At 36.8% G+C, this 27,519-nt stretch overlaps 2 protein-coding genes and 1 long non-coding RNA gene across 15 annotated transcripts in view; 1 reads left to right on the forward strand and 2 right to left on the reverse strand.

The window, feature by feature from the left end:
• Window positions 1-1,226: 1,226 nt before the first annotated feature.
• Window positions 1,227-5,653, reverse strand: LOC108180740 (serine/threonine-protein kinase pim-1). Of its 2 annotated transcripts, XR_012396711.1 has the most exons (8): window positions 3,936-5,653; window positions 3,571-3,665; window positions 3,369-3,419; window positions 2,896-3,274; window positions 2,605-2,781; window positions 2,321-2,409; window positions 1,888-2,222; window positions 1,360-1,720 (listed from the first exon to the last, which is right to left on the reverse strand). XR_012396711.1 is itself a non-coding variant. In XM_068216178.2 (7 exons), exons 1-7 carry the CDS (start codon window positions 4,579-4,581, stop codon window positions 2,211-2,213), a joined length of 1,449 nt encoding a protein of 482 aa, XP_068072279.2. In that variant the 5' UTR covers window positions 4,582-5,653; the 3' UTR covers window positions 1,227-2,210. The 2 variants fall into 2 exon arrangements, 1 of the variants encoding a protein (XP_068072279.2); XM_068216178.2 differs by having other exon boundaries at window positions 1,227-2,222.
• Window positions 5,654-8,030: 2,377 nt separating this feature from the next.
• LOC556594 (MAGUK p55 subfamily member 4-like) lies at window positions 8,031-25,637 on the reverse strand. Of its 4 annotated transcripts, XM_073935202.1 has the most exons (21): window positions 25,527-25,637; window positions 24,500-24,626; window positions 24,194-24,315; window positions 24,041-24,118; window positions 22,582-22,713; window positions 20,581-20,662; window positions 20,376-20,461; window positions 19,801-19,872; window positions 18,743-18,939; window positions 18,512-18,570; window positions 18,390-18,407; window positions 17,144-17,185; window positions 17,024-17,044; window positions 16,798-16,812; window positions 15,731-15,772; window positions 13,613-13,792; window positions 11,640-11,720; window positions 11,455-11,548; window positions 10,922-11,030; window positions 9,692-9,826; window positions 8,031-8,475 (listed from the first exon to the last, which is right to left on the reverse strand). In XM_073935202.1, the coding sequence occupies exons 2-21, from the start codon at window positions 24,555-24,557 to the stop codon at window positions 8,284-8,286; spliced, it is 1,815 nt and encodes a 604-aa protein (XP_073791303.1). In that variant the 5' UTR covers window positions 24,558-24,626; window positions 25,527-25,637; the 3' UTR covers window positions 8,031-8,283. The 4 variants fall into 4 exon arrangements, with proteins under 4 accessions (XP_073791303.1, XP_073791305.1, XP_073791304.1 ...); XM_073935204.1 differs by lacking the exons at window positions 24,041-24,118; window positions 24,194-24,315; window positions 24,500-24,626; window positions 25,527-25,637 and adding an exon at window positions 22,913-23,059; XM_073935203.1 differs by lacking the exons at window positions 22,582-22,713; window positions 24,041-24,118; window positions 24,194-24,315; window positions 24,500-24,626; window positions 25,527-25,637 and adding an exon at window positions 21,024-21,168.
• LOC103909450 (uncharacterized) overlaps window positions 25,294-27,519 on the forward strand; it is a 54,331-nt gene continuing 52,105 nt past the window's right edge. For 5 of the 9 annotated variants that reach the window (XR_012396717.1, XR_012396716.1, XR_012396712.1 and 2 more), the window contains exons 1-2: window positions 25,294-25,441; window positions 25,532-25,639. This is a non-coding gene — a long non-coding RNA (uncharacterized lncRNA). The remainder of the gene's footprint in view (window positions 25,442-25,531; window positions 25,640-27,519) is intronic. The other 4 variants (XR_012396719.1, XR_012396713.1, XR_012396720.1 and 1 more) reach the window with 1 other exon arrangement.

Here is a 27,519-nt window from a genome sequence, read left to right on the forward strand (position 1 = left end):
ATAATGATAGGGATGGTTTAGAGATTGTCATTTCAAATGTAATGTAAGGTAAAAGCTAACTGAATTTTATTGTAAATTAACCAGATTTAGTTTAAATGTAGCCCATGCTGTCACCTGATGGATAGAGGACAATGCAGAGACCAGCAAATCAAGGCAAAGGCCGATTTAGCCTGACTAAGTAGTGTATTCAGCATTGACATGCACTGTTCACTGTTAGGCCTATGCTTTTATTGCAAAAAGTTATCATTTTATTAGATAATACAATTTAAAGAAATGTGTTTTTTTATTTTTTATTATGAAATAAAATTAGAAAATTTAACCATGGCAGCTTTAATGTAATACAGTTTGGAATATGTCGGCATACGGCTCTAACCTATAACCTAATTAGGACCAGGACCTTGGTGTCCCATCCAAAAGACAGCGCTCAAGGAAAGTAAAGTGCCCCCTTCAATTTACTGGGACATTAACCTCAAACAGACCATAGGTTGAGCGCCCCCTGCTGGCCTCACTAAAAACACTTCCAACAGCAACTTAGTTTTCCCATGTGGTCTCCCATCCAGGTACTGACCAGGCTCAGCCCTGCTTAGCTTTAGTGTCAGTGAGTAACCGGTCTTGGGCTGCAGGGTGATATGGCTCTGGCTAATAAAAATAAAATTATTGTTTTAACAAACACTTATCCCAAAACCACAAATTCTTTATTTTTTGAACTTGAATTTATGAAAGAATTCAGAGAAACTTCTTCAGATAACTTTATATGTTTATCTGCAGTTAAACATGCCTAGTTTGCATGTTTTTGGCAGAGAGCTTAAAGAAAAGATAGAACAGATGTTTAATGTACATAAACACACATTTGATTGATGTGTTTGTCTGTAAAATCATCATTATTGTGGAACTGTGTGGAGTTTGCATGTTCTCCTTATGTTTCCTCTGGGAGCTACAGTTTCCCCCAGAATCCAAAGTCATGTGCTATAGGTGAACTGTGGATAAACAAAATTGGTTGTAGTGTGTGTGTGTGTGTGTGAATCCAAGAATGTATGAGTGTTTCCCAATAATGAGTTGCGGCTGCTTTGTAAAACATAAAACATGCTGGAATAGTTGGCAGTTAACTCCACTGTGGCAACCCCTGATAAATAAGGCACTAAGTTGAAGGAAAATGAATGAGTGAGTGAATGATTGCATTTCAGTTTGTTTTTCAGTAACTGTTGTTTCATTTAATTTGTGTTTTTCATTTATTCTGATTTCTTTTCAGTTCATGTAAAAGTTGTTTGACCACTACTTTCTGTCTTTGTTTACTAAAATAACCTTGCAGCAGGCACTGTTTTAAAACCATGACGGCTGAGACAGTGAGATGAGCAAGTTCAAGTGCAAAGAGCTTTATTGTCATCTCAACAGTACACAGTGAAATGAGACCATGTTTATCCAGTTACCACATAAAAATCACACACAACTACACAAAACAGTAGGAGACACACAAACAACACAAAACACCTCAGAACCAAGGGTTAAAGAGTAAACTACCTGACGATGTAAAGTGCAACCTGGTGCAAACAGTGCAAGACAGACATTAAAGTGCATTAAACAATTCAGAAGCAGAAACAGAAGCAGAAACATTACATTTATCAGTAAACACAGTTCCTCTGAATAAGTGCATGTGTTTGGAGGTAGTTCAGTTGATGCAGCTGCTCGGGATGCTCTTGAGCACAGGTGTCAAATCCAGTTCCTTGAGGGCCGCAGCTCTGCACAGTTTAGCTTTAACCCTGATTAAACTCACCTGATCAAACTCATTGAGTCCCTCGGGCTTGTGAGAAACCCACAGGTAAGTGTGTTGAAGCAGGGTTGGAACTAAACTGAGCAGAGCTGCGGCCCTACACAAACTGGATTTGACACCTGTGCTCTTGAGGGTCCCTCTATAAAGCATGTTCGGGATGGAGAGATTAAAGCTAAAGTTAAGACAGCTACAGCTTTGTCAGGATCTGTAAGTGTTGACAGATGAGGACAGTGTTGGCACACAGCACTGGCACTGGGTAAGTGTTGAGAATCAGCTCTGGTTTGCTTCTTGCAGGCACATTTTCTCCTCAATCCATCACAGGAAGTTCAGGCACAACGGTGTTTATAAAGCAATAATTTATTTGAGTCTCATGACAAGAAGATGTAGAAGATCAGATGATATAATCGTCTTGATGGAGGGCTCTGGAACTTCTTGTTGTTCTTTATCTGGTGACCTGAAACAAGCAACACACACATATGTTGGTCTCCATGTTACACTAGTACACACCTCCTGTATAAAAATGTTCAAGGAAGAAAATGTAGAATTGAATACCTTGAACCAGCGATGGCTGCTGAGTTTCCCCAAAGCGATCCTCTTCCTGGGGCTCCTCTGCAGGCAGGACTGGACCAGTTGGCAGCACTCTGTGGAAAAAGATGGAGGAGTCTGATTATTATTACCTAAACTACATCTACTTGCTTTAATAATCAAAATCTTAACAATAAGATTTGATGATGCTGAAACATGAAGCCCAAAACTGATGAACATCACTGAATTATTCCTCTGTGTCATTTAGATTTACAGTTGGCTTTCTCTGCTGTAATAAATGGCCAGCTCACCTGTTGACAATCCAGATTTGATCCAAGTTCTTTCGTCTGTCAAGTCCAGGTCACTGTGTTTTGGAGGTTCTCCACACAGCAGCTCATACAGGAGAACCCCCAGTGACCAAACGGTTGCCGCCTTTCCATGGTACCTGCCACTGGATCTAAATTCAGGTGGACAGTAATCTTCTGTCCCTAAAAAAAAAAGAAGATTTTCTTCATTAGTGACAGTAAGAAAGCTGATGCTGTTCAAAATATGGAGTTGAAGAATTAAAATCTCAAACTGCAGACTTGAAGGACAATACATACCACAGAATGTTGTATATGCTGAGGTCTTCAGAAGGTCACCGCAGCCAAAGTCGATGAGCTTCACTTCCAGAGTTTCCTTGTTTATCAGGAGGTTTTCTAATTTAATGTCCCGATGGAGGACCCCTCGCTGACAGCACATGTGGGCAGCCTGCACTACCTGCCACATGATGTGCCGTGTCATGTTCTCACTGAGGGTTCCTCTGTGCCGCTCCAGGAAATCAAACAGGTCTTCGCAGGGTGAGGGACGCTCCAAGATCATTATGTAGGAGTCAGACCTCTCCTGCCACTCCAGCATCCGGATTATCTGAGGAACGGTCGGACCATTGTTGGCAAGAATGGTTAGAGCAACCTCTAACGGAAGGGGTGTAGGATGACCAGGCTGTAGAGGAAAGACATTTGTTGTCAGTGATGTTTAAAATCCTTTTTGGCTCTAATTAACAAATTTTGAAGTAAAAACCAAGAGAGCTGCTTACAATGCTGAGGTAATCCATGTCACTGCTCTTCACAACCACCTTCATTGCCACCTGATCAACAACAAAAAAAAACATTAGTAATTCTTGCTCTGAGCTCAAATCATCACAGTCATTCAACTTTTTCAATGTCATGTGACACAATAACCAGACTTGAACAGACACTGAGAGAAATATTTTGCTAGATGTAGTGAGTAAAATATACCTCAAGACCATCCGTCAGACGAACTGCTTCAAGAACTGTCCCGTATCCTCCCTGGCCGAGCTTTTTTACAATTCTGTAGCGGCCCAAAATATCTTCTGCAAAAAATAAAATGAATAAACATTATAGAAGAGAACACACAACAAGAGGATTAAAGCTGACATTTTAATTCATAATTTGACAGAATATTTGTCTATTATTTTGAATATTTCACATTTCTTCACAACTCAATTTAAGTAAAAGGATTCTAATACACCTAAAGTAAGTAATTAACACATATTATATTAACACATGTTGTTGGAACACAGCATGAACATTATTGAGATCATTTAAAGGTCAAAAGGATAAAGGATGTTAAACCTCCTGACCTTCAAGACTGCTGGAGCTGGACGTCCTGCTGGAGGTGCTGTTGGAGCTGGAAGTCCTGTTGGAGCTGTTATTGGAGTTGGAAGACCTGCTGCAGCTGCTTCTGGAGCTGGACGCCCCGCTGGAGCTGCTGTTGGAGCTGAAACTAGAGCTGGCCTCGTCAAGACTCAGGCCGCTGCTGGTGTCAGTTTTCAGAACTTCATGACTCTCCACAGAGAAATCCATGAAAGTATCATAATATTCTGAATTTCTCTCCTCAGAGGTGACACTTTGAGCAGAGAAGTAAGTAGAAGACGACCCGCTCCTCATCTTTTTTGATGGTCGCCTCTCCTCAACGGGCTCGAGATGGTCGAACGCCTCGTTGGGGCAGGAGTTTGTTTGCGCACCTTGATGGAAATTGTGCGCAATAACGCAATCGCTGTCAGAAAAACAATCTCTCTTTCTCTTCTGTCCCATGATCACAAAATTTGGATAAAACACTAACGCTGTTGAGTTCGTGTAATGCAGACAGAAATATCGAGCCAAATGACAAATCTGTACAGAGAAGCTGTTTAAGAATGCAAGACATTCTAAATGTTCCATTCTAATTATGACGCAACAGCAGAGGTTTGTGTTATTGTTTGAAACGCAGTGGGAGAAATTATACATCCCAAAGAAAACACATTAATTAAAGCTATAAAATAATAATTCTGGACAAATTAAACAGAAAAGCTATATAAATATAAAATACACACACAATACAGTTAAATGTTTTAATATTTAGTTAAAGTTTTTACATTAAAAATATGCTAAAATTTATAATTGCTTCAGGCCTTTAAATAGGCCTACACTATAAGTTCTATTCTTGTTTTATTGCATGCACTCTATTTGTGTGGTCGATTTAGTTTTTTTTTATAAGCCATATACATATTTTACATTTATGTCCATGTAAACATAAATAAATAATCAATTAACCATCTCTGGGCTGCTGTAGTTTAATTAAAAAATTATATTTCTTATGTTACATCTATACAAAAACGCTGTAATACATTATCATACAGTTCTGGAAAATTTAATAGAGCTGAAATGCTCGTTTGTGTTATGAATCAATGTCATAAACAAGCCTAAGGCGTCTTTGTCATTTCACAGAAGAATATTGTCATTAAAACATTTACTTGCAGAAAAACTCAATAAGCTAAACCTGAACAGATTGCCTCTTGGCCAAGTCCTCATTGTAAATGAGAACTGGTTCTCAATTGAATTACCTCGTTAAATAAAGGTTATTAGATGTTTTCGTTTTTTTTTTTTTTTTTTTTTGCTTTTTTATTAGTCTGAAAACACGGAATATTTTATATCTAATGGCTTTTTCCTGCAATGATCTAAAGGCAAATGCTGTTAAAAAATAATGATAAAAAGTCTTATTCTTATTTGTAAAACATGTTTATAATTTTATGTCAAATATATTAAATAACTTTAAAATTAACAAAAGTGATTTGTAAAATAAAGAACTTATATAGGTAATTTTAATAAAAGTGGTGTTTTTAACTAAAAACAACAACTAAACGTGTATTTATTGCTAGTACTTATATAGCAAGACCTAATGATATTGTTCATTCAGAAAAAAAAGAAAATTTACTCATCGTGAATATATTTTCAGCTAAACACAAAATTTATGATCATTTAAAGGAAATTGGCAACTATTAGCCGAATTCCACAGAAGAAAAATAAACAATTATACAAAATTAATAAAAAAATATTATATATATATATATATATATATATATATATATATATATATATATATATATATATATATATATATATATATATATATATATATATATATATATATATATATATCATGTAAATGGTTAAAGTGAACTGTTGGTTTCAAAATAGGCATGAATTAAAACATATTGTTTTTGTACTCTTAACCCGAAAATGAAACGTGTTAGTTTTTACTTGCCCATAACTCTTTTTAGCGATACATTAAAAGGTTAGTTCCCAACATTTTTAAAAGTACCTTTATAAGTTCCACGGGAAATGATCTATTTCAGTCTGTCTGTGCCTTTTAAACCATTTTGATGTTAAATTGATGAGTTTGAAAACGCAATTGTCCCATACATTTTAAAGAAAATTGAATAATTCACAAAATTCTCGTTTGTGTATTTATGTCATAAATGCCGTTAACATTTCACACAAGAATATTATCAGTAAAACATTTATTTACAGAACATCTCAATCAAAATGTCTGCTTAACCTAAAGATACGTTTTCTTCTAAAAGCAAATATTGTTAGCCCGTTTTAAATTTTGAGGAGGCATACGTTAATTGTTTTAATAAAAAGTTGTATTCTTATTTGCAATATCTTTAATATGTCTTGTATATTTGTAAAAATAACTTTAAAAGAAACAAAGGTGATTTGTAAAATAAAGAACTTACGAGTAATTTTAATACAAGTGGTGCTGATAACTAAAAAAAACAAGTAAATTGATTTATTGCTATCATTTTTATAGTAAGACTTAAAGAAATTATTCTCATCGTGAATATGTTTTCAGCTAAACACAAAATCAGATATTTTAAAGGAAATTGGTAACCAGAGAGTTGACATTAACCGAAGTAAAAAGTGGCCATCAAGTTAATAGTTGGCAGCAATTGTATGATTACAAAATATCAGTAAAATATCTTGTTTTTGTACTATTTAAACCAATAAAAACACCCAAAAAGTAAACTTATGTTACTCATTACTTGCTCTATGTAACTCTTTTCTTCAGTGGAAAATAAATTGTTTTGGTTTCAAACATTTAATATTTTCATGTTCCACAGAAAATAATCATAAATTTCAGTCTGTCTTTGCCTTCAAAACCATTTTAATGCTTAATCGATACTTACTGTCCCATTAATGCAATGGAAAGTCATGGTAATACTCATTTGTACTTATTAAGGTTATAAATTACTGATAACGCGTTATCAAAATTTCACACAAGAATATAATTTATAACAAAAAATTAAATGGTTTATGGTTAGACTTAAAAGGATAGTTCATTTAAAAATATCAATCAAAATATCTTGGTTTTGTATTTAAACCAATAATACACCCATAAATGAAATATATGTTACTATACTTGCAACATACACTCACCGGCCACTTTATTAGGTACACTCGTCTAACTGCTTTTTATTGGACATTTTTAATCAGCCAATTACATGACAGCAACTCAATGCATTTTGTCAAGTAGACATGGTCAATATGATCTGATAAACGTTGCCTGTACTGATGAGTCTTGATTTCTGCTGCAGCATTTGGATGGTAGGGTCAGAATTTGGTGTCAACAACATGAAAGTATGGATCCATCCCGCCTTGTATCAACAGTTTAGGCTGGTGGTGATGGTGTAATGATGTGGGCGGTATATTCTTGCTACTCTTTGGGCCCATTAGTACCAACTGAGCATCGTGTCAACACCACACCCCACCTGAGTATTGTTGCTGACCATGTCCATCCCTTTATGATCACAGTGTACCCATCTACTGACAATGTCATAAAGCGTGAATCATCTCAGACTGTTTTCTTGAACATGACAATGAGTTCACTGCACTCAAATGGCCTCCACAGTCACCAGATCTCAGTCTAATAGAGCACCTTGGGATGTGGTGGAATAAGAGATTTGCATCATGGATGAGAAGCCAACAAACCTGCAGCAACTGCGTGATGCCATCATGTCAATATGGTCCGGAATCTCTGAGAAATATTTACAGTACCTTGTTGAATCTACACCATAAAGGATTAAGGCAGTTCTGAAGGCAAAAGGAGGTCCTACCCAGTACTAGGAAGGTGTACCTAATAAAGTGGCCGGTGAGTGAAAAATGCTGTTTGGTTGTCAACTTTTTTAAAGTATCTTTTTATGATCCAAGTAAATTATGCTATATTTCAGATTGACTATGCTTTTAAAAACATTTAAAGCTTAAAGTGACAAGTTTTGATATGATACAGTTCCCTATTAAGGCCCCTAAAGTCAAGCGACATTAGTTCTGTTGTTCTCATTAACCTATAAATCCTCAAAATCAACCACAGTTAAAACCGGATTAAGAGTGTTAAAAAATACCAAATCTCTTTTGGACAGCTTAATAAAGGATAGGTTTTATTATTTGATTTATCACAAGGCCAAACACAATGTCCAAACAAAAGATTGACACCTGAAAAAAATATGGACAAACAGAACCTTTCTATTAAGACTAACATTACTACAGACAAAACACACAATGTCGCGTCTATAAAACATAAAAAAAAAAAAAAAACAGTTTGTTTTGCATATTGATGTCCATCTGTCGTCATGTAGTATCCCTGAGCTTTTCTGGTCGTGTCTGTTTATGCTAGGACTGGTCAGTTGGTCTGATCCATGAGGTCGGTACCCACTGCGGCTCATCCTGAGCTCTTCTCACTGCGGTCAGCAGCTGCACACACGCCGCCTGGAGCCCGTCGTTTACAATCACATGATCGAAGAACTGACAGTAATGCTGCTCCATCTTGCGTCCCGCGTCCTCAATCTCCAGAAAATCTTCATCCTGTCTCAAGAGAGAGAACTTATAAAACAATAGAAACGAGGGTTTCTGCAGGTTTCCCAAAGTCAAATTTAAGACCTTTTCGAGACCACTATGAATGAAATTTTTAGACTTAAACAGGACAAAACCATAAAAATCTAATTTAGTTACTTTTTAAGCCACATATGTACAATAATGTGTCAAAACAAGCAAACTCTTGTTGTATGCATACACTTAAAAATGTAGGTAATAAATGTAACTTGATTTAATATCTTTTTGGATGGATTGATGAGTGTTGGCCTGATTGGGTATCTTTGCACATAGGTGTCACAATTACCAGCGATCTAATCCTTGTAGATTGCTGGGAAACAAGCAGAGTCCATAGGACTACAAATCTGCAATTATATGGACTACAGATCCAGTCATGCACTGCTCACATACACCAGTTCCGGATTCCACACATAGCCGGAGGATCATTACAGACTGATTACAAGAACTATTTATACAGCACACACATACACACACTTCACTGCTGAGTCTTGTTTAGCTGTATTGTGAACATTACGACGTGTTTTCCTTGCCTTGCCCTGCCGTGTTAGACCCTTGCCTTGTTTTATTGTTTATTCCTGCCTGCTGCCTGCCTTCTGATCACTCGCCTGTTATTTTCACTATGACTCTGGATTCTCTGTATCTACCTGATTGCCCCTGTGTTGAATGTTGCTTGCCTGACTTCTTCCTAATAAACCTGCATTTGGATCTGCAATTCTGTTGTCAGCGTCCTATTCACATTACAATAGGGCATTAAAAGACCTGTTTAAAACGATTTAAGACCTACAATGCACAAATTCTAGACTTTTTAAGGTCTAAAATTTAGTTTTTGAAATTTAGGACATTTTTAGACCCTGCGGGCACCGAAATATGGTATGGTGTGGTATGGTAAGACAGTCTTAATATTTAATCTAAAGAACATACACAGGTAAAAACATGACACTGTACTACAATGATTGTGCTCAGTAGTAAACCATGCTGACCTGAACTGTACAGAACCATACCGTTAAGTGGAAATCATGAACAACTATTAGTGTCTATTAAATAAGTATTTATATGTAATAAGCAAGAAATCAAAATCAGATCAAATTAAAATAGTATGTCACAAGTACTGGTATTTAAAAAAAAGTTACTAGTACATATCTAATAAACATCAGCTAATCAGTAGGCAAAGGTAAAGATGAACAGTTACCCTAAAAGGTCGGCTTGTATAGTAATTTGTGATGATATTGGAGTTCATCCGAGTGCGCTTCATCTGCTCAACAGTAGGAGGCTTTATAAAGATGACGTAGGCCCTCAGCTCGGGGGTCCTCACTGACTCCAGTGCCTGAAAACAGTAAAAGAGTAAGTTCAGTGGCAATTGTGCTGGTTGACAAAGTCAAATTTCAGACTTTTCATTTAAAGACTTGCTGCCTCCATATCCTTCCATATTACATTGTGAATGATGCATCCTGCACATGCACTTCAAATAAAAGGTTTTTGCATTAATTAATTTGCCGAAAAGACTTCATAACTTTCATCACTGTTACAGAAAAAGTACAAACAAGAACAGTAAACTGCTAAAATTAGTAAAAAACATAAAATATTTAATGTTGATGAGAGCTTCTGTGAGAAGATGAAAAAAATATTCACAACTTTGGGGGGAGAGATCAAATCAAATGAGATTGTGCTCTTTTCAAAAGAGGGCGAAGCTAAAAAATGCCTGTGTATCAATACAGTGGCAGTTCAAAATTAAGACTAACATCATATGCTAATGAGGGAGAGATTGTCACTAATGGGCGGGGCTTTCCCCCTCTGATGACACGTACAAAGGGAGAATGTCAATCAAAGTGTTTCTGCAGACTGTTTTTATAAAGTGCCATTATAAAAATAATTAATTAATATATTTTACCATTAAAAGCTGGTTATGTTCACTGACTGTAGCCACGCAACTGTGCTTATAAAAGTTATTTTTTCATAATAGATCCCCTTTAAGCTCTTATAGCAGGCCAATCTAATGGGGAAATGAAACTAGATGTAATACTGTACATGTATTATCAGCAAAGTGAACAAAATTTGAAGGATGAGAAAATGATACTAAAATGTGCCGCTAATGAATTAGCTACTAAATTAAAAAGTTACAAAATTGCGTTAAAAGTATGCTGTACTCAAATTTCAAATAAATTAAACCTAAAGAGTAATAAAATTATTAATAGCACAAAACAACTAAAATGAAAACAGAATATTTACAATAAAAGCTACAAATATTCATGCAAATCATAACAGTATATCAGTAATACTAAAAAACACACACATTTTCTCTTCAACATGCGGCAAATATTAAAGAAAGAGTTCACTTTTCTAAGCCTAAAAGTTAGCAACACACCTGCAAAAACAAACACTATTAAAACGACAAATGAATTAATACCAAGGGGAAACTTACATATGGCTCAATGTCAATCACACAGATCTTCCCACTTGTCAAGACATCTTTAACTGCATCCACACTAATGCCATAGAGATGACCTCTCAACTCCCCGAACTCAATAAACCTGAGGAAAACAGAGCAAATCTGTCAAATAATCACCCCAAAGCTGTTATATATCTTTGTATGCACAACTTAAAATATTTATTGAATTTGAATGTTTGTATTTGACACCTTCCTGTGAAAAATATTTCCCAAAATGATGTTAAACAGAGCAAGGAAGTTTTCACAGTAATTCCTAAATAATTTTTTCTTCTGGAGAAAATCTGATTTGCTTTATTTCGGCTAAATTGAAAGCAGTAAGATTTTTTATTAAACCATTTTAGGGTAAATATTATTAGCCATCGCAAGCATTTTTTTCTGATTGTTTAAAGAACAAACTATTTTGTCTAATAATGTGTTGAAAAAATCCATTAAACAGAAAGATTTGGGGGGCTAATAATACAGGAGGGCTGATAATTCTGACTTCAACGGTATGTGTATTCCAGCACCTGTGATTGCACACCATGCTGTCGAACTGCTCTCGGCTGACGAAATGATATTCTCTGCCAGCTTCCTCATGGCATTTGGGTGGCCGTGTGGTATCTGAGCGGAAATTAAAGACTTCATAATCAACAAATGCATACACGTTTAACAGAAATAAAATGCATTGTTAGATTCGCAATGAGAAACTTACGAGGAACGGGTCCTTGGTAGACCTTTGGATTGATCTCAATCAGCTTCCTGCGTAACTCATTTACACCGACACCAGATGGACCTGACAGAAAAACACAGGCTCAGAATATACAGAAAAATGTGCAAGGGATGAATGAACTTTACATCACTGCTCATTAGTATTGCATAAAATGTGTTTAAAAGATGTGAAAAGATTATTTGAATATAAAAATATGTACAGTCGAGCCGACGAGCCCGAATTTCATCATATACCTGGCAAATCTGACTTGAAGTTATATTTATTCAAGTTTGTTTGACCGTAAATGACACAGGCTTTTACCAAACGATACAGTGCATCCGGAAAGTATTCATAGCGCTTCACTTTTTTATTCCAAAATGGATTAAATTAATTTATTTCCTCAAAATTCTTCACACAATACCTTATAATGACAATATATTTTAACTTTTTTTTATTTTAACTTTTAATGTATTTTAATATTTTTTAACTGTTGTAAATGTATTTATTTAAATTTATTTTACATGATTTGAAAAGGCATTCACCTGTCTATATAAGGTACCAGGGTTGACAGTGCATGTCAAAGCACAAACCAAGCATGAAGACAAAGGAATTGTCTGTAGACATCAGAGACAGGATTGTCTTGAGGCACAAGGCTGGGGAAGCTTACAGAAACATTTCTGCTGCTCTGAAAGTTCCAATGAGCCAGTGGCCTCCATTATCCAAAAGTGGAAAATGCTTGGAGCCACTAGGACTCTTCCTAGAGCTGGCTTGCTATCTAAGCTGAGTGATCAAGGAGAAGGGTCTTGGTCAGGGAGGTGATAAATAACCTGATAGTCACTCTGTCTGAGCTCCAGTGTTCTTCTGTGAAGAAAAGAAAACCTTACAGAACGACAACCATCTGTGCAGCTATCCATCAATCTGGCCTGTATGGTAGAGTGGCCAGACAGTAGCCACTCCCTGCCTGGAATTTGGCAAAAGACATCTGAAGGACTCTCAGACCATATGAACTAAATTTTCTGGTCTGATGAGACTAAACTTGAACCCTTTAGAGTAAATGCCAGGCGTTTTGTTTGGAGAAAACCAGGTGCCGCTCATCACCAGTCTAATACCATCCCTACAGTGAAGCATGGTGGTGACAGCATCATGCTGTGGGGATGTTTTTCAGCAGCAGGTACTGGAAGATCAGTCAGGATAGAGGGAAAAATGAAAGCAGCAACAGACAGAGACATACTGAATAAGACCCTGCTTCAGAGTGCTCTTGACCTCAGACTGGGGCAACAGTTCATCTTTCAGCAGGACAATGACCCAAAGCACACCGCCAAAATATTAATGGAGTGGCTTCACAAAAACTGGGTGAATGTCTTTAAGTGGCCCAGTCAGGGCCCAGATCTAAATCCTATTGAACATCTCTGGAGAGATTTGAAAATGGCTGTAACCGTCGCTTCCCATCCAACCTGATAGAGCTTGAGAGGTACTGCAAAGAGGAATGGGTAAAAATTCCCAAAAGACAGATATGCCAAGCTTGTGGCATCAAACGATTAAGACGATGTACAAGACGCATCGCTGTTTTTATTTACATTTGAACAAAAACTTTAAGTGAGAATTTTCCAGGGGTATAAATAATTTCAGGCTTGACTAAATATATATATATATATATATATATATATATATATATATATATATATATATATATATATATATATATATATATATATATATATATATATACTACAATATTACTGTTTAAATGGAGAATTTTACGGTTAGATGTCCTCAGGAACAGTTCCCCCAAAACTAGCCATTGACTTCCAAACAAATACTATGGAGTCAATGGTTAATGTTTTTAAAACAGGTTTGTGACAAGTGAAGGATATGACAGAATTGTTATACTTAGAATGATGACATTATTTTTTAAGTGAACTAACCCTTTAGATACCCACTAATAGAACTATGAAGAGCTCTTCAGACACACTCACCTATCAGTGCTATGAGGCGGTGTGTGTGTTCTGGATGGTGTTGGTATCGCACCACGTCCTCATAAGGGTTTGATAGTGAACTGTAGCAGCTAGCGGGGCAGCGAAGGGAGCAGAATTGAGACGTTCCGAAAGCCTGACCCCTTCGCCGGCGACAGAGACGCAAACTTCTACGAAATCCAGCTAATATGACAAGGAAACATTGAACACACAGTCAAACATGCAAACAGGCTAATGAATCAGGAAGAGATACAGCAGTAAGTGGAATGCATTGTATTTTGTAATTAATCTAGTATAATGAATGCATGTAATATACTCTCAGAAATAAATGTACAAATGCTGTCACCAGAGCAGTACCCTTTCAAAAGAAACACTTTTGTACTTAAAAGTACATATTCGTACCCAAAGTGCCCATATTGTGCGTTAAAGCAACATTAAAGGTACATATCAGTACGTAAAATGATAGTTCACCCAAAAATGAATGTATTTACTCACCCTCTAGTGCAGGGATGGCCAACCCTGTTCCTGGAGAGCCACCTTCCAGCAAATTTCAGTTGATACCCAAATCAAACACACCTGAACCAATTAATTAGGAGCTGAACACATGTGATAATTACAGGCAGGTGTGTTTGATATGGGTTGCTCTCCAGGAAAAAGGTTTGTCCACCCCTGCTCGAGTAGTTCTAAACCTTTATGAGTTTCTTTCTTCTGTTGAACACAAAAGAAGATATTTAGAAGAAAGCTACAAAACTGTTCCCATTGACTTCCATAGTACAAAAAACAAATACTATGGAAGTCAATGGTTACATGCATCCAACTTTCTTCAAAATATCTTCTTTTGTGTTTACCAGAAGAAAGAAACTTTTAAAGGTTTGCAAAGGGTGAGTAAATGAATTCATTTTGGCTGAACTAATTAAAAACAGTACAAAACTTTCCCTTTTAAAAGGGTATCATGTCCATTTGTACCTTTATTTGTACACAGAAAGAACTTTTTGCTGACTTTTTGCTGTGGTAAAATTTAATAAATTTAAAATCTAATATAATTTTTAACTAGTAATATAAAGTGTCAATAACTAGAATTTTCTAAGTTAATAATGAATATTTACACATTTACTTCATGTAATAAATGAAACAAGTGGAAGGAGTTAAATATTAATATCAATTTACTTGTAATATTTAAATATTTTCAAATAGTTGCAAACTTAAAAAATATAAAGTAAATTTTAATAATTGATGTGTCGTGATGGATGTGTAGTTCCCAAAATGCTTTGCATGGGACTGAATTAACAGTAGAACATTTTGTAAATAAAAGCAATCTTAGTTGTGCAGATTTAAGAGAAAGACCTGTTAGAGTTTAATAATTATTAGTTCGAAGATTAAGAAAGAGTTTTGAGGCAGTGTTTTTAGTTTTGCGGTTAGAAGAAGAGTAGCACTCCTGCTTTGGATCTTGGCATTTTTTCAACATTATTGTTTGATGCTTCACTCAAAGAGCCATAGCTATGCTAATGCTAATGCTAACTCTGAGATCAGTAGGGACTTTTATAGTAAATTTGCTCTTGGGTTCAATTTGCTTTAACTAAAGTAAAAATAACAAATTCCAAGTCAGTGGAAATGTGTGTTTTAATTAAAAAAGTTATGCCAGATGTACTAATTTGTAACTAATATTATTTATTTAAATAAAAAAGCAGTGTTCCTTTTGCTAAAACATGAACTTGACATTATTTGATTATTTAAATAAATATAGACTCATAATTAAAGATAATCAATTAACTTTTACATCATTAATTAAGGAGTGTTAGATCAAATATTAAGTCAATTTTACATGATATTATTAAGGTAATTGTATCTGATATAAGAATGTAAAATTTACTTGAAACTTGTAAGAGAAAATTGTTACGAGGATTTTAAAGTAAATCTTAAGAGTTATTATTTTTTTCCAGTGTAAGAGTATCTGTAAAGAAGCTGTTATTTCACCACATTTTTTTTTACCTGTCATCTGGCTGGCGAGTTTGACAAATTTGAACATTTTATTATGAGATGAACCAGACCAGTTGTTCTTTTTAAGTCTTGATGCTGTGAACATGAATCAGTAAATCTTGAAATGATCTGAGAGTCACTCACTCAAATAAATCCCCTCAATGTTGGTGCTGAATTCACTCGCCTCTGAAACGAAACAAAAGACACAATTAGAGAATAATCATCAACAACTGCGAGAAGAAAATAGTATAAAATGAGCACAAGCAATTGAAAATAATATTTAAAGACCACAGATGGGCTATTTTAAAGTGTCCCAATTGTGTTCTGGATATATCCTCAAAAACATTTACATCTATCCAAGGTCAAAATAAATTTTTGCTTATACACACTGCAGGTTCAGCTCTTTTCTCACAGGATCTGAAACAGATGGTTTGAGGATTCAGTTTCTCTAAACTCCTCCTTCTTTCATAGAGCCTGTCTATAGGTTTATATACAGCAGAACTTGTGAACACAATGATGTGTACAATAACAATGGTGTCAGTTTGACCTCAAGTCCTCCTTTGGAAGTGCATGTACTGATTTCCAAAGAGGGTAAATAGCATCTTCTCAACAACCAAAGCCAAACTATTCCAGGCACTAGAAATAATTACAGTTTAACTCTTACAGTTTTCATTCATTCATTCATTTTCCTTCTGCTTAGTCCCTTATTTACAGTTTAAGGGTTTGCCACAGCGGAATGTACCACTAACTATTCTGGCATATGTTTTACACAGCGGATGCCCTTCCTGCCACAACTCAGTACTGGAAAACATCCATAAACACTCATTTACACACACACACACACAAACACACACTACGGCCAATTTAGGTCATCCAATTCACCTATAGCACATGTCTTTGGACTGTGGGGGAAACCAGAGCGCCTGAAAGAAACCCACGCCAACATGGGGAGAACATTTAAACTCCACATAGAAATCCCAAGTGGCCCAACCGGGACTCGAACCAGTGACCTTCTTGCTGTGAGGTGACAGTGCTAACCACTAAGCGACCATGATGCCGCCCTCTTACAGGTTTACTTTTTGTAATTACAAAATAGCTGGGTTTAACTTTAGACGGTTAACCTTCACTCATTCTCCCAAACTGCTAGATCAAACACTGCATTAAAGTCAACTAATTAGAAACACAGATTTGAGTTATATGTGTACACTCACCATCCTTTAGCTCTTCTAATGAATCATCATGCAGCAAAAACAAAAACAAAAACAGAAATACAGTTATCGGAGACAATAAGTTTAAAGTATTAAACTAAATATTATGAATCACAATAAAATAACTTCTGAAATCTAGTTACTAGACATCGTCACAGAAGTTAAAGATTCTGTTAAAGCTGAATTTAGTACATTTTTTTTGCTCCTGATATGTTCAGGACTTACCTACCAGATTCAAAAGCCTCCTCATCTGTAAACATTGAACAAAGACACATTTATTATCATATTATAACAAGCGTTATATAGATGAGGTTTCAATACTCATTTAAATGAGAAAAGAAATACATACCTGCCTCTACACATTTTTCATCTATGGCAATCATGTCATCTTCTGTAGTAAGAAGACAGAGTTTTGTGCCTTAACCAGAATATTATGGTATCTTGGCACATCATTAGCTAATCATTTATTAAAACAAATAACCAGAATTGCAAAGGCATAGCTTATTGTGGTAATTAAACTAATTGGGAATAATAAAGGTTTGAAACAAGTAAAAGGTGAGTAATGGATGACAGAATTTTCTTTTTTGGGGCGATCTATTTCCCTAATACTGAATGGTTTAGTTCTAGTCCTGCATGATCAATTGAAATAAAATCACAATCGCAATTAATCAAAAGCTGCGTTGGTCATTCACATTTTGTCTGAGAAACACAAATCAATAGTAAATGTCCTCCAAAGGCCAGAGGGCGCTCCTGCGCACAGAAACTTCAAACAGCTAAAGCGTTTGTTGGATAAACACAAATTTTAACTGTTTTCTTTGATTCAACCTCACCACATGACTATAGAATCAAATCACAGAAGGATTTATTTCAGTCACTCGACTGTAGTTATCTAGTGAGTTTGAAGTAAAGACATCTTATTAAAATGTGGTATTTTCATGTGCTTTCAGATTTAGCAGCAACAGAGTGGTAGTTCACTGAGAATCTATTCAAACAGCTGTCACTATCCGCTTGTTAAGTGTGACGTCACGCGAAGCGCTTTCCTGGTCCAAGCGCTCTATCAAACTGAATGGGGAGACTCATCAAATGGTAATAATAAATGTTTACAAAGCGCTGTAATACTTTAAAAAAATCATGATCGCAATATAGATAACCATGCTTAATATCCGATGGCCAGAAAGTGATAATTTTTTTATAAATTGTAAAAATAATGGTGTCTGTGATGCAGCAAGTCCAGAGACTCTTGTGTACATCATGATTTTAAATGAAATTCACTTTAATGTGTGATAGGACTAAAAAAAAGGTCATGAACGAATATTTTCTCAGTTTAAATGAGTAGCGGTTTGGATCTGGGAACAGTATTTGATCCATCACGACTTAACAAGCAGATCGCAGAATGATTATCTTCAATTTCATAAACTCCAGATTAAATCATCTATGATCATGAATCCAATCCTGCATAGCATGTCAGTGAACTATGACTCTTTGTATTAAATGCAGCTCCATCTGAAAGCAGAAGCTGAAGGCTTATTACTGATTACAGAGCCTGCTTGACTGACAAACTGCGCATGACACTGTTCCCCAAATGAAATGCTCACCTTCATCTACTGTGCTCACTGCAGGTTGCATGCAAACAAAAGATAAACAGCAACAGCTGAATAAAAAAATACATGCTGAACAATGCACAAATAAAAAAAAATCAAGTACACTATTTACTTACGGCTTTTGACACAAGTGTGAGGATGATAAGGCTGAGACCACCAGAACTCTTTCTGCTTCCTACAAACACACACACACAGATCACATTTGGCCTTTAAGACTGGGGACAGCAGTGATTATCAGCATAATCGCAAAATCATATTCAAGCTGCCAAATCTCATCACATCATAGCCTATGCGAATACGCAACTACTCTGTCAGTGACCTTTAACCCCTGACTACTGAGAACTGACCTTTTCAGCAAGCTGGTGGAGGGAATGAGACCGGCGCACGCAGAGGTGCTGGGTAGTTTTACAGCTTGCCACCAAAGACTGTCTGACTGATCCACAATCTCTAGGATATCGCACTTTCTGAACGCCATGCCGGCATCTGCGCATGGAATGGAAGGGTCCGCTTGAGGACTGTAGTCCACCATCGCACGCACATACAGCTTGTAGAGAAAAAACAAAGACATCACAGATGACTTTTAAGTATGTTAACCATATATCTACTTACCTCTCTCTCTCTCTCTCTCTCTCTCCTTCTCTCTCTATATATTTATATATATATATATATATATATATATATATATATATATATATATATATATATATAGCATAGAGAAAATAAATGGTCTATCATTTCATATTATGTTCAATCGTATATTTTGTGGTGTCACAAACTACATACCTTTTCATAATTTATGCAAGCGCAATATTAGACAAGATAAAAGATGACAAAAGATGCACACAAAAACATAAACAATAGTATTGTGAGTTGCAATATTGTACATTTATATAAAGATGTTTATATAAAGTTCATTTTGCAGTTTATTTAGCGATTTTTTTTTCATTTTTATGTTGGACCTGTATTGTCAGTGTTTGAAAAGTGTTCTATATTTTTTATTTATACATGGTACTATATGATGACATAAATCTTTATCAGGATAGTAGATGGTTTACCCTATAAAGTAAGTAAAAGTATCAGTTACACTCCTGACCCCTAGGTGTCGCTGTTGCACTGGTTGCTGTGTTGAATGTGCTTGAATAAAATATCAAAAAGCTGTTTTGCTGCTCAATTCCAGCTGAATACTCAAACAGCTGCATCCTAAATCACTTTTATAAGCATGACCTAGTTTACTCCTACTTTTTTGGAAATTCCTGGTGAGTCGGCTTGCCTATTTAATTCAGAGAACTGCATGCATGATTGATACCATGTCATTTTACTGATCAAATACAGAAGAAATAGCTCATCTAGGTATTCCTAGCTATGTATGCTAAAAACTTATCAGTGCTGAGGTTTGATAGCTCACCATGGTTTGGTTGTTGACTGGCCTGTCAGTGATGGGAACCACCTTAAACATTATAGTTCCATGTGAGTGGGCCTGTAGGAAGTAGACACAAAACTTCATGAATACTGATGATTTATTACTTTCTTGATCAATTTCTTGTAGACTGTTTTTGTTTTATTATTGAAAGAGATCGTGAAGAGGTAGGGATGACAATATTCTCCTAATATGGGACACCAGTACTCAACCAGCACATCATCACATGTTTTTACTAGGTCAGGCATGTCCAAACTCAGTCCTGAAGGGCCGGAGTCCTGCAAAGTTTAGTTCCAACCCCAATCAGACCCAACTGGACCAGCTAATCAAGCTCTTACTAGCCTTTCTAGAAACATCCTTGCAGGTGTGTTGAAGCAAGTTGGAGCTAAAATCTGCAGGACACTGGCCCTCCTGGACCGAGTTTGGACACCCTTGTACTAGCTCGTATGTCACATGAGATGTTTCAGTAACATTTAACTGATTACTCACTCACTAAATTTCCTCAGGCATTCCTATTATGACTTCTGGATATGCTGCAAAAGTATACTACTAAGTATACTAACCAGAATCTGTATGATCTGCTCTGGTTCTAGTCCAAACACAGGTTGACCGTTCACCTCCACCAGCCTGTCTCCAGCATGCAAGAGACCTTCAACAAGAAGCACAAGGACAACAAACAGGACTCTGAGAGGTAATGTTGACTTAGAGACTATGATGTGCCAGCATGGGTTTAAGAAAAAACGGAGAGTAAAACCAGTAAAGCCTCACCACTGCGGTCCGCCAGTCCTCCATGTATAACTCGAGCAATATAGATTTCCCCTGTAACATCATCTCTCCTGATTGTCGCTCCCTGTATTTAAAAAAAACAAGATATCAGTCAAAATAAATTCCTTATTCGTTATGTATCAAGTACAAAACTGGAGTTTATCTGATGGAAGTGGCATGCACGTGACCCAAACACAAAATGAACAACATCCTTATATGAAGAGAAGGAAGTCAAATGAAGAATGAAATAATCAAGAAGAGAAATGATATGAGAAGGGACGGAGTCATGGAGAAAACAAAGATATGAAAACCAATGAGAATGACCCATGAAAAAGAAAAACACATGACTTCCAAAAAGGTTGGATGAGCACTGATGTGCAAATGGTGACAGTGAGGACTGGTGGTGTCATATGAAATGCATATATGCATATTAAACATCTGAAAACCTGCATGCTTGAGCCAGCAAGAATCTGAAAGGATGTTCGTAACCATCCAAAACGTGGAAGCAGCTTCATTCCTTTTTCTTGTTTTTCTTCTTCTGGCTAAAGAAACATCTGAATGCTTTGCTGTTCACTTTGTGGCTCTGGGCAGGGCTGGACGGTAAGGAGCCATTGGTCATTGAGTGCTGTACATCAACACGTCTCCTTTGAGAAGATGGCGATGACTTTGCGTTGGGATTAAATGATCCCCCTTTAGCTAGCACCGGCTGTTCTAGCAGACTGATGGCAGATGAGGAAGTCGATGAAGAAGAGGAGCAGGTGGGGCAATGAGAAAAGCGAGAGGAAGAGGCATTAGCTGGACTGGTGGGGACACTTAGCGATCTTTTGTCCATCTGGTCAACAATAGCGCTTGGAGCCCCAGAACAATGAGCTGATACTGATGTTGGGTTGCTTGAGGAGACTAGCTCCTGGAGCTTCTCTACTACATGCGATAGCATTGCCAAAGCATGGGTATTCTCCTGCACGCTCTCAGATATGCGTTCAGTAGCAGTGGTCATCCTCTCACTAAGCAGGTGGACGTTTTCAGAACTGCGCTCCATGCAGCTGGCGGCCTGCCGCAATGTACTCCGCAGTTCATCCAGACTTCCGGTTTCCAGCCTTCTTTGGGAGCAAGCGATGGTCTCTCTTAACTCATGACAGTGCATTGGACTAGGGGGAGCAGTTCTGCAAGTTACTGGAGGGGGACGATAGCAGCAGGATGACGAGGATACCCATGGGGCTGGAGTAGAGAATGTATGTGGCAATGAGTTACCAACATCACTCTCTTCCCCGCTGTTTAAATCCTCAATTAAATTGCCTTCAGAGAACGAAAGAGACATGAACGGTTAAAGGGATGGAAACAGGAAGATTAGAGAAAATAAATCAACAAAACCATTCAAGTGATGAATGTAATAATGGAAGTCTACAAATCCACAAGTTTGGACCTTACCAATCACAACTGAACTACAGACACAAGGGGTGGAGCTACTGAGGCTAGGTCTCCATAATGCACTGCTTTGGTGGCAAGTGTTACAAGCATTGCTGTGGCTTGGCCTGGCAGGAGAAACAATCCTTGGGGAGGAGGGAGTGTTGATGGATGTGGAACCAGCAACTCGTGGACCTTTAAACATGGCATGTAAGCTTCCGGCCAGCCGCCCTCTGGCTGAGAATAATCCACAGTGGGTTGCCTGTCTTAAAGTCTCCGAGCGGTTTTGAACCTCTTTACCAGCTCCGGTCTATCCATGACAACACACAGCTCAGAGTGTTAGTTACCAACCAGAACACCTGATAAGAACAGCTATCAGTGAGATAAGAAATAAAAACCATAAATAATAGAAGGAAAGAAGTTATTGCTAAAATTCGTATTAAGAACAAGACTTTATACCACTAACAGTATTTATTGCTGTACCCTGTTGTCATGCTGATCTGAAAGGCAGACTCCAACAATGTACATTGAAATAAAGCAAAGGTCAGTAAAAGCAAGCCTTGGGTTTGCCTGCCACTCCCTTCTTCTGGTCATGCTCACCAGAGGCTGATTGTTTTTGACCAAGCAAACAATCCTCATGGCCTCCTCATCCTCAGGCAAGTCGTTAGGCAATGGTGGCAGATCTGGTTCATAGTCCCTTAGGCTTACCGTGTCATGAGCCGACAGCAGAGCCTGAAAAAAACACATGGTTTACATTATATTTCTATTCACAACCAATCAAATACTTCAAGTGTCCATAAAGATTGGCCTGAATCATTGCCAAACTTACTTATAAATAGACTAATGGCCAACAAAAGAGGAAAAAACATGCCTCTGTAAACTGTTTGAAAAAAAAAACACATATATTTCAATCCTTTAAATGAATGCTCACCTGTAGGTGTGGCTGACCAAGGAGGTCAATAGTTCTCTAAATAGGGATGGCAAACTCTGGCCCTCAAGAATTAGTTGTCTTGCAGAATAAAAAAAAATATATGAAGATTTTGTAGGTTTCCAATTCTGCTCTGGGAGTGCCAGCATCCTACAGAGTTTAGCAACAACACACTTGAGTGGGATGCTGCATCCAAATTAGCAGACTGAGTAATTACATTTGCTTTTAAACTTTTTGGATGCAATTTCGATGCACAGAATGTTTCTACTGAGTTTGAAAATCTTGATTATCTGGTTTACATGTGTTTAATTAGGGAAAATTAGGATAGTTCTCTTTAAGACTGCTACCCCCTTGACTCGGCCCCTGAAAAGTGGTAGAAAATGAATGAATGAACTCTGAAGATCATCCTCTCATTCAACTAGGGGGCAGTTGGCCTAATGGTTAGGAATTTGAACTTGTTTTTTAAGGGTTGGAGGTTCAATTCCCAGCAGGGGAGTGAATGAACCACCCACCCTCTCTTTACCTTCGATACCCAGTTGAGGTGCCCATGATCTAATTGCTCTCTGGGCACTGGAAGTAATAGTTGCTCACTGCTCTGGGTTTACGGTCACTGTGTGTGCTTTCACTCGTGTGAATTCCAAGTACAGGTAACCATATTTGACAATACTCACTTTACACACACTTCAAGATTACAACTCTAAATGGTACTATTTAAAAAGTCCTCACTTACTTTAAGACATTTAAGACACTGGGAGGTTTTTGACATTTTTTTGAGAAAGGGCAGTATAGACCAGGGGTCACCAATCTCGTTCCTGGAGGTCCGGTGCCCTGCAGGGTTTAACTCCAACTTGCCTCAACACACCTGCCAGGGTGTTTCAAGTATACCTACTAAGACCTTGATTAGCTTGTTCAGGTGTGTTTGATTAGCATTGGAGCTAAAACCTGCCGGACACCGGACCTCCAAGAACAAGTTTGGTGATCCCTGGTATAGACTGGCAAGATGTGAAAATGGACAGTAACAGCTAGCAGAGGAAACAGCTCTATACGCTATTGGCTTTGACAGAGTAGATGCAAACGTTATGAGTGGAACAAACTGGTTAAAAAATTATGCCAATAAACTTTAAAGCTAACCTGTAGAGAAAGTCCAGATGAATATGAGACATATGGCCTGGCTGGACCCCTTAGATGCCTCTGTAGACATTCATACACCTGCAGAGAAAAAAAGCAGACAATGAGCTCTCAATTTGTACTAATTACAAATAATATATGTTGGATGGACTCTACCTTTAGTAGTGACTGCAACCAGGGGGCGTTGAGAAGACCATACAATAGTTCAGCTCCATTTATATCTTTATTAATAGAGCCTCTCACCTCAGCAATCACATGTGCCAAGATCTGTGCCAGACCTGAAACATACAAAGCAAAAACATCTAGGACTGGACACTCAGTACGTTTCAGTTATGTGTCATGCTGTTTGGCTTCTTAAACAGCCTTAATAGTATTAATATTAACATGTTTCTAATCAGCTAGGCAAACTGAATAGATAAGTTGGCTGCCATCAGATTTAAGGAGCAATGTTTAGCTTCCTACCTTTGTCTCCCACCTCCAGTGGAGCTGATCCAGGATCAGTCTCCATGTCTGGTTTCATTGGCAATCCTGGACAGTTTTAAGGATCAGGGAACAAAAAGAAAAATGCACTGAACCTTGTCATGTAGAGCTGTTGGAAAAAGCACATGAACTTAAGTACAACCACTGAATAGTTGTTGCCTGTTGTAAATAAGTGAATTGTAAATAACTCGAGCTAGTAAACCTAAACCACAGAACCAGTCTCTACCATCTACTTAACCTTACATTGCTTTTGAGAAAGATAGATTCTTTTAGTAGTAGTAAATGCACCCTAACTCTGGGTAATATGTAACGTAATACTGGTTTAATTTGCAATCAAAGAGGAAATTCTTTCATAATTTTCTCACACTTCAATTCTTGCAAACTTCACTATTTTTTTCTTCTGTTGAAAACCGTTAATCACTTTCATAGTATTTGTCAATGATCCAGTTTTTAGCCTTCTCCAAAATATATATTGTGTTCAACAGAAAAAGAGACTCATAAAGGATTGGAACCAGGCCTGTATTGGCTAATTGGCAGGACCGGAAGAATTCCTGGTGGGCTGGTCCCTAGCTGCCTGCACTCTCAGCAGTCGGACTTTTTTTATTTATTTATTTATTCATTATTTTACCATAGCCTCTACCTTTTATTAAATTTTTTTTTGCAGCAGCTGCACACTTTTTATTTCTTTTCTCGCAGCCCCATTAGCTGAATGCCGCCTGCTGGTTAATGATGACGTACTTATTATTCGACTACCCAACAGCGGCACCTTGCTCATTAGCAAAATCGTTTGTTAAGAGATGCGCAAGAGATGAAAAAATTATAATAAAAAGCGCAGAAATGGGCATAATTAAAAAAAGCTGAGGACATTTTTCGTTAAAACCAGCCTCAGCGAGAGTACAACACATGAAGACGATGAAACGGCCGGTAAGTTAACGTTAAACTAGTTAGGAGCAGTGCAAAACAACGATGTCTGCAAACCACAGTTTATGTACCAAACGTTTTCTTGTACCATAGCTCATTAGCAGCAGCAGCCTCTAGTCTAGCTTTCTGCTAACAGCGAAGAACCAGGCCCCGTAATGTTACAAAGCACCAGTCATGAGCCCAACACACTGAAATGGGCAGGTAGGATTGTTATTTATTGAATATAAGAATTTGAATAATTAATGCTCAATGAAAAATGCCCTGAGACGTTTAATGAAATAAGAATACTGCATTAATAAATCTGACTTAACTTGATCAGAAAGCTAAAAAGGGGTAAAAATTAACATCATTAGAAAGTAATACTGTAGTTAAAAACAGCGCAATACTTGTTTTATTCATTATTTGTGTTTAAGGACTGGATAACTGTAAATAATCTTGCACAGAATATATATTCAGATATGGCAGAAAAGGACATTGCGATGTTTTAAAGAATAGTGTTGGAGATTTAGCTACCCCCCAACAAACACACAACGTTGCCTCAACGTAGCGACCTTCCTACAACGTTGTACCAACATTGCAAAAAGGTTGAGGATTCTACGTTGTTGCTAAAGGTTGTCACAACGATGTCATAAGGTTGCCATTTAAACATCATGAGGGTCGCATGCTTTAGGTTGTGCTTAGGTTGCGTGGACGACCACTGTACAACATTTACTGGTCACAGCTGAATCAGTTTAAATTTCAACAAGCCGTCGTCTCATTCATCAACGACCGAGGAGACGTGAGTATTGCTTTATTTCTTCTTGCTAAATAAGATACGTAAATCGTGAATATTCAAACAAACCTACGATTTCGACAACAATCTGTTCCAATATCACATGTTAAATCTCTCGATAAAACATTTCCTGATTATTTACCTACGCCTTGTCTTTAGTCAAATGGACAATATGTTTTTAAAGTTCAGTTTTTTCCTTATCCATCGTGATCAGTTAGTTTGATACTTCATCACACGAGCCGACCCACGTTTTACAAAACACACAAAATAACTTTTAAAAACAAAACATCTCTGTGTAGATTGCGTCCCGTTAAAGGAACAGTTCACTCAAAAATAATATGTACTCACGAATTATTTGCCCTGTAAATAATAAGTGATTCCAAACCTTTAAGTTTCTTTATTCTGTTGAACACTTAAAGACTGTAAGCATTTGCTTTCATAGTAGGAAAACACTATGGAATTAAATAGTTACAGTTTTCCAGCTTTATTTAATATATCTTCTTTATTGTTTAGCAGAAAAAAACTAAATAAGTTTGCAACAAATAAAGGATGAGGCTAAAATGGCAGAATTGTCAGTTTTGGGTGAGCTATCCCTATAAGTTAAAGTATATAAATTGAGGTTCTTATGTCTAATTAATATAGATAGTAATTAAAAGGTCTGCTAGTCTAAATTTCTATTTTGATTGGTCTTTTGATGTTTTATTTAAAACCCACTCTTTTCTTTACTCAACAGGCTATTTTCACATGGAGGTAATCTTCTATTGATAATTTCTGGATTTTAATTATGTGTAAGTTGCATAAAACTCTATTGTTAAATCACTCACTGTTGTTTTCAAATTACTCATGTAACTTGTCTTTCAGAATGTTTTCAGCTGTTGAATTCACCTCAGATCAGTGTTGCTGTAATTCCTGATCTATGGAAAGAAGAATTGGATAAGGTAAGAAGTATACTACTCTATTTACTATTAAATGTAGTTATGTTACCTAAAACAGCATGTCTATAATGTGGAAAATAGATCATGCTTATGAAAAATTACTTTATTATTTTGTACAGCTGTTATTGAAATGACACTAAGTTTAACATTCCATTTACAGCGAGCAACGCCACAACTACAGGGCCTGTTCTTTCTCTTCTCATAGTTTAAGTAAGTATTCGGAGACTAACTCTGACTTCTGTTAACTCATACCTGTTTTCCCTGTATCTCTAAATTTCTTTTAATTGTGTCATTTTGGTATATGATTTATTATTAAAACATTAAAATACAGTAGGCTACATAATTACTTTGGAGATTTTATATGTAATGAAATT

The sequence above is a fragment of the Danio rerio genome, chromosome 21 (genome assembly GCF_049306965.1).
Source record: "Danio rerio strain Tuebingen ecotype United States chromosome 21, GRCz12tu, whole genome shotgun sequence".
In the NCBI taxonomy this organism is placed as follows: Eukaryota; Metazoa; Chordata; class Actinopteri; order Cypriniformes; family Danionidae; genus Danio; species Danio rerio.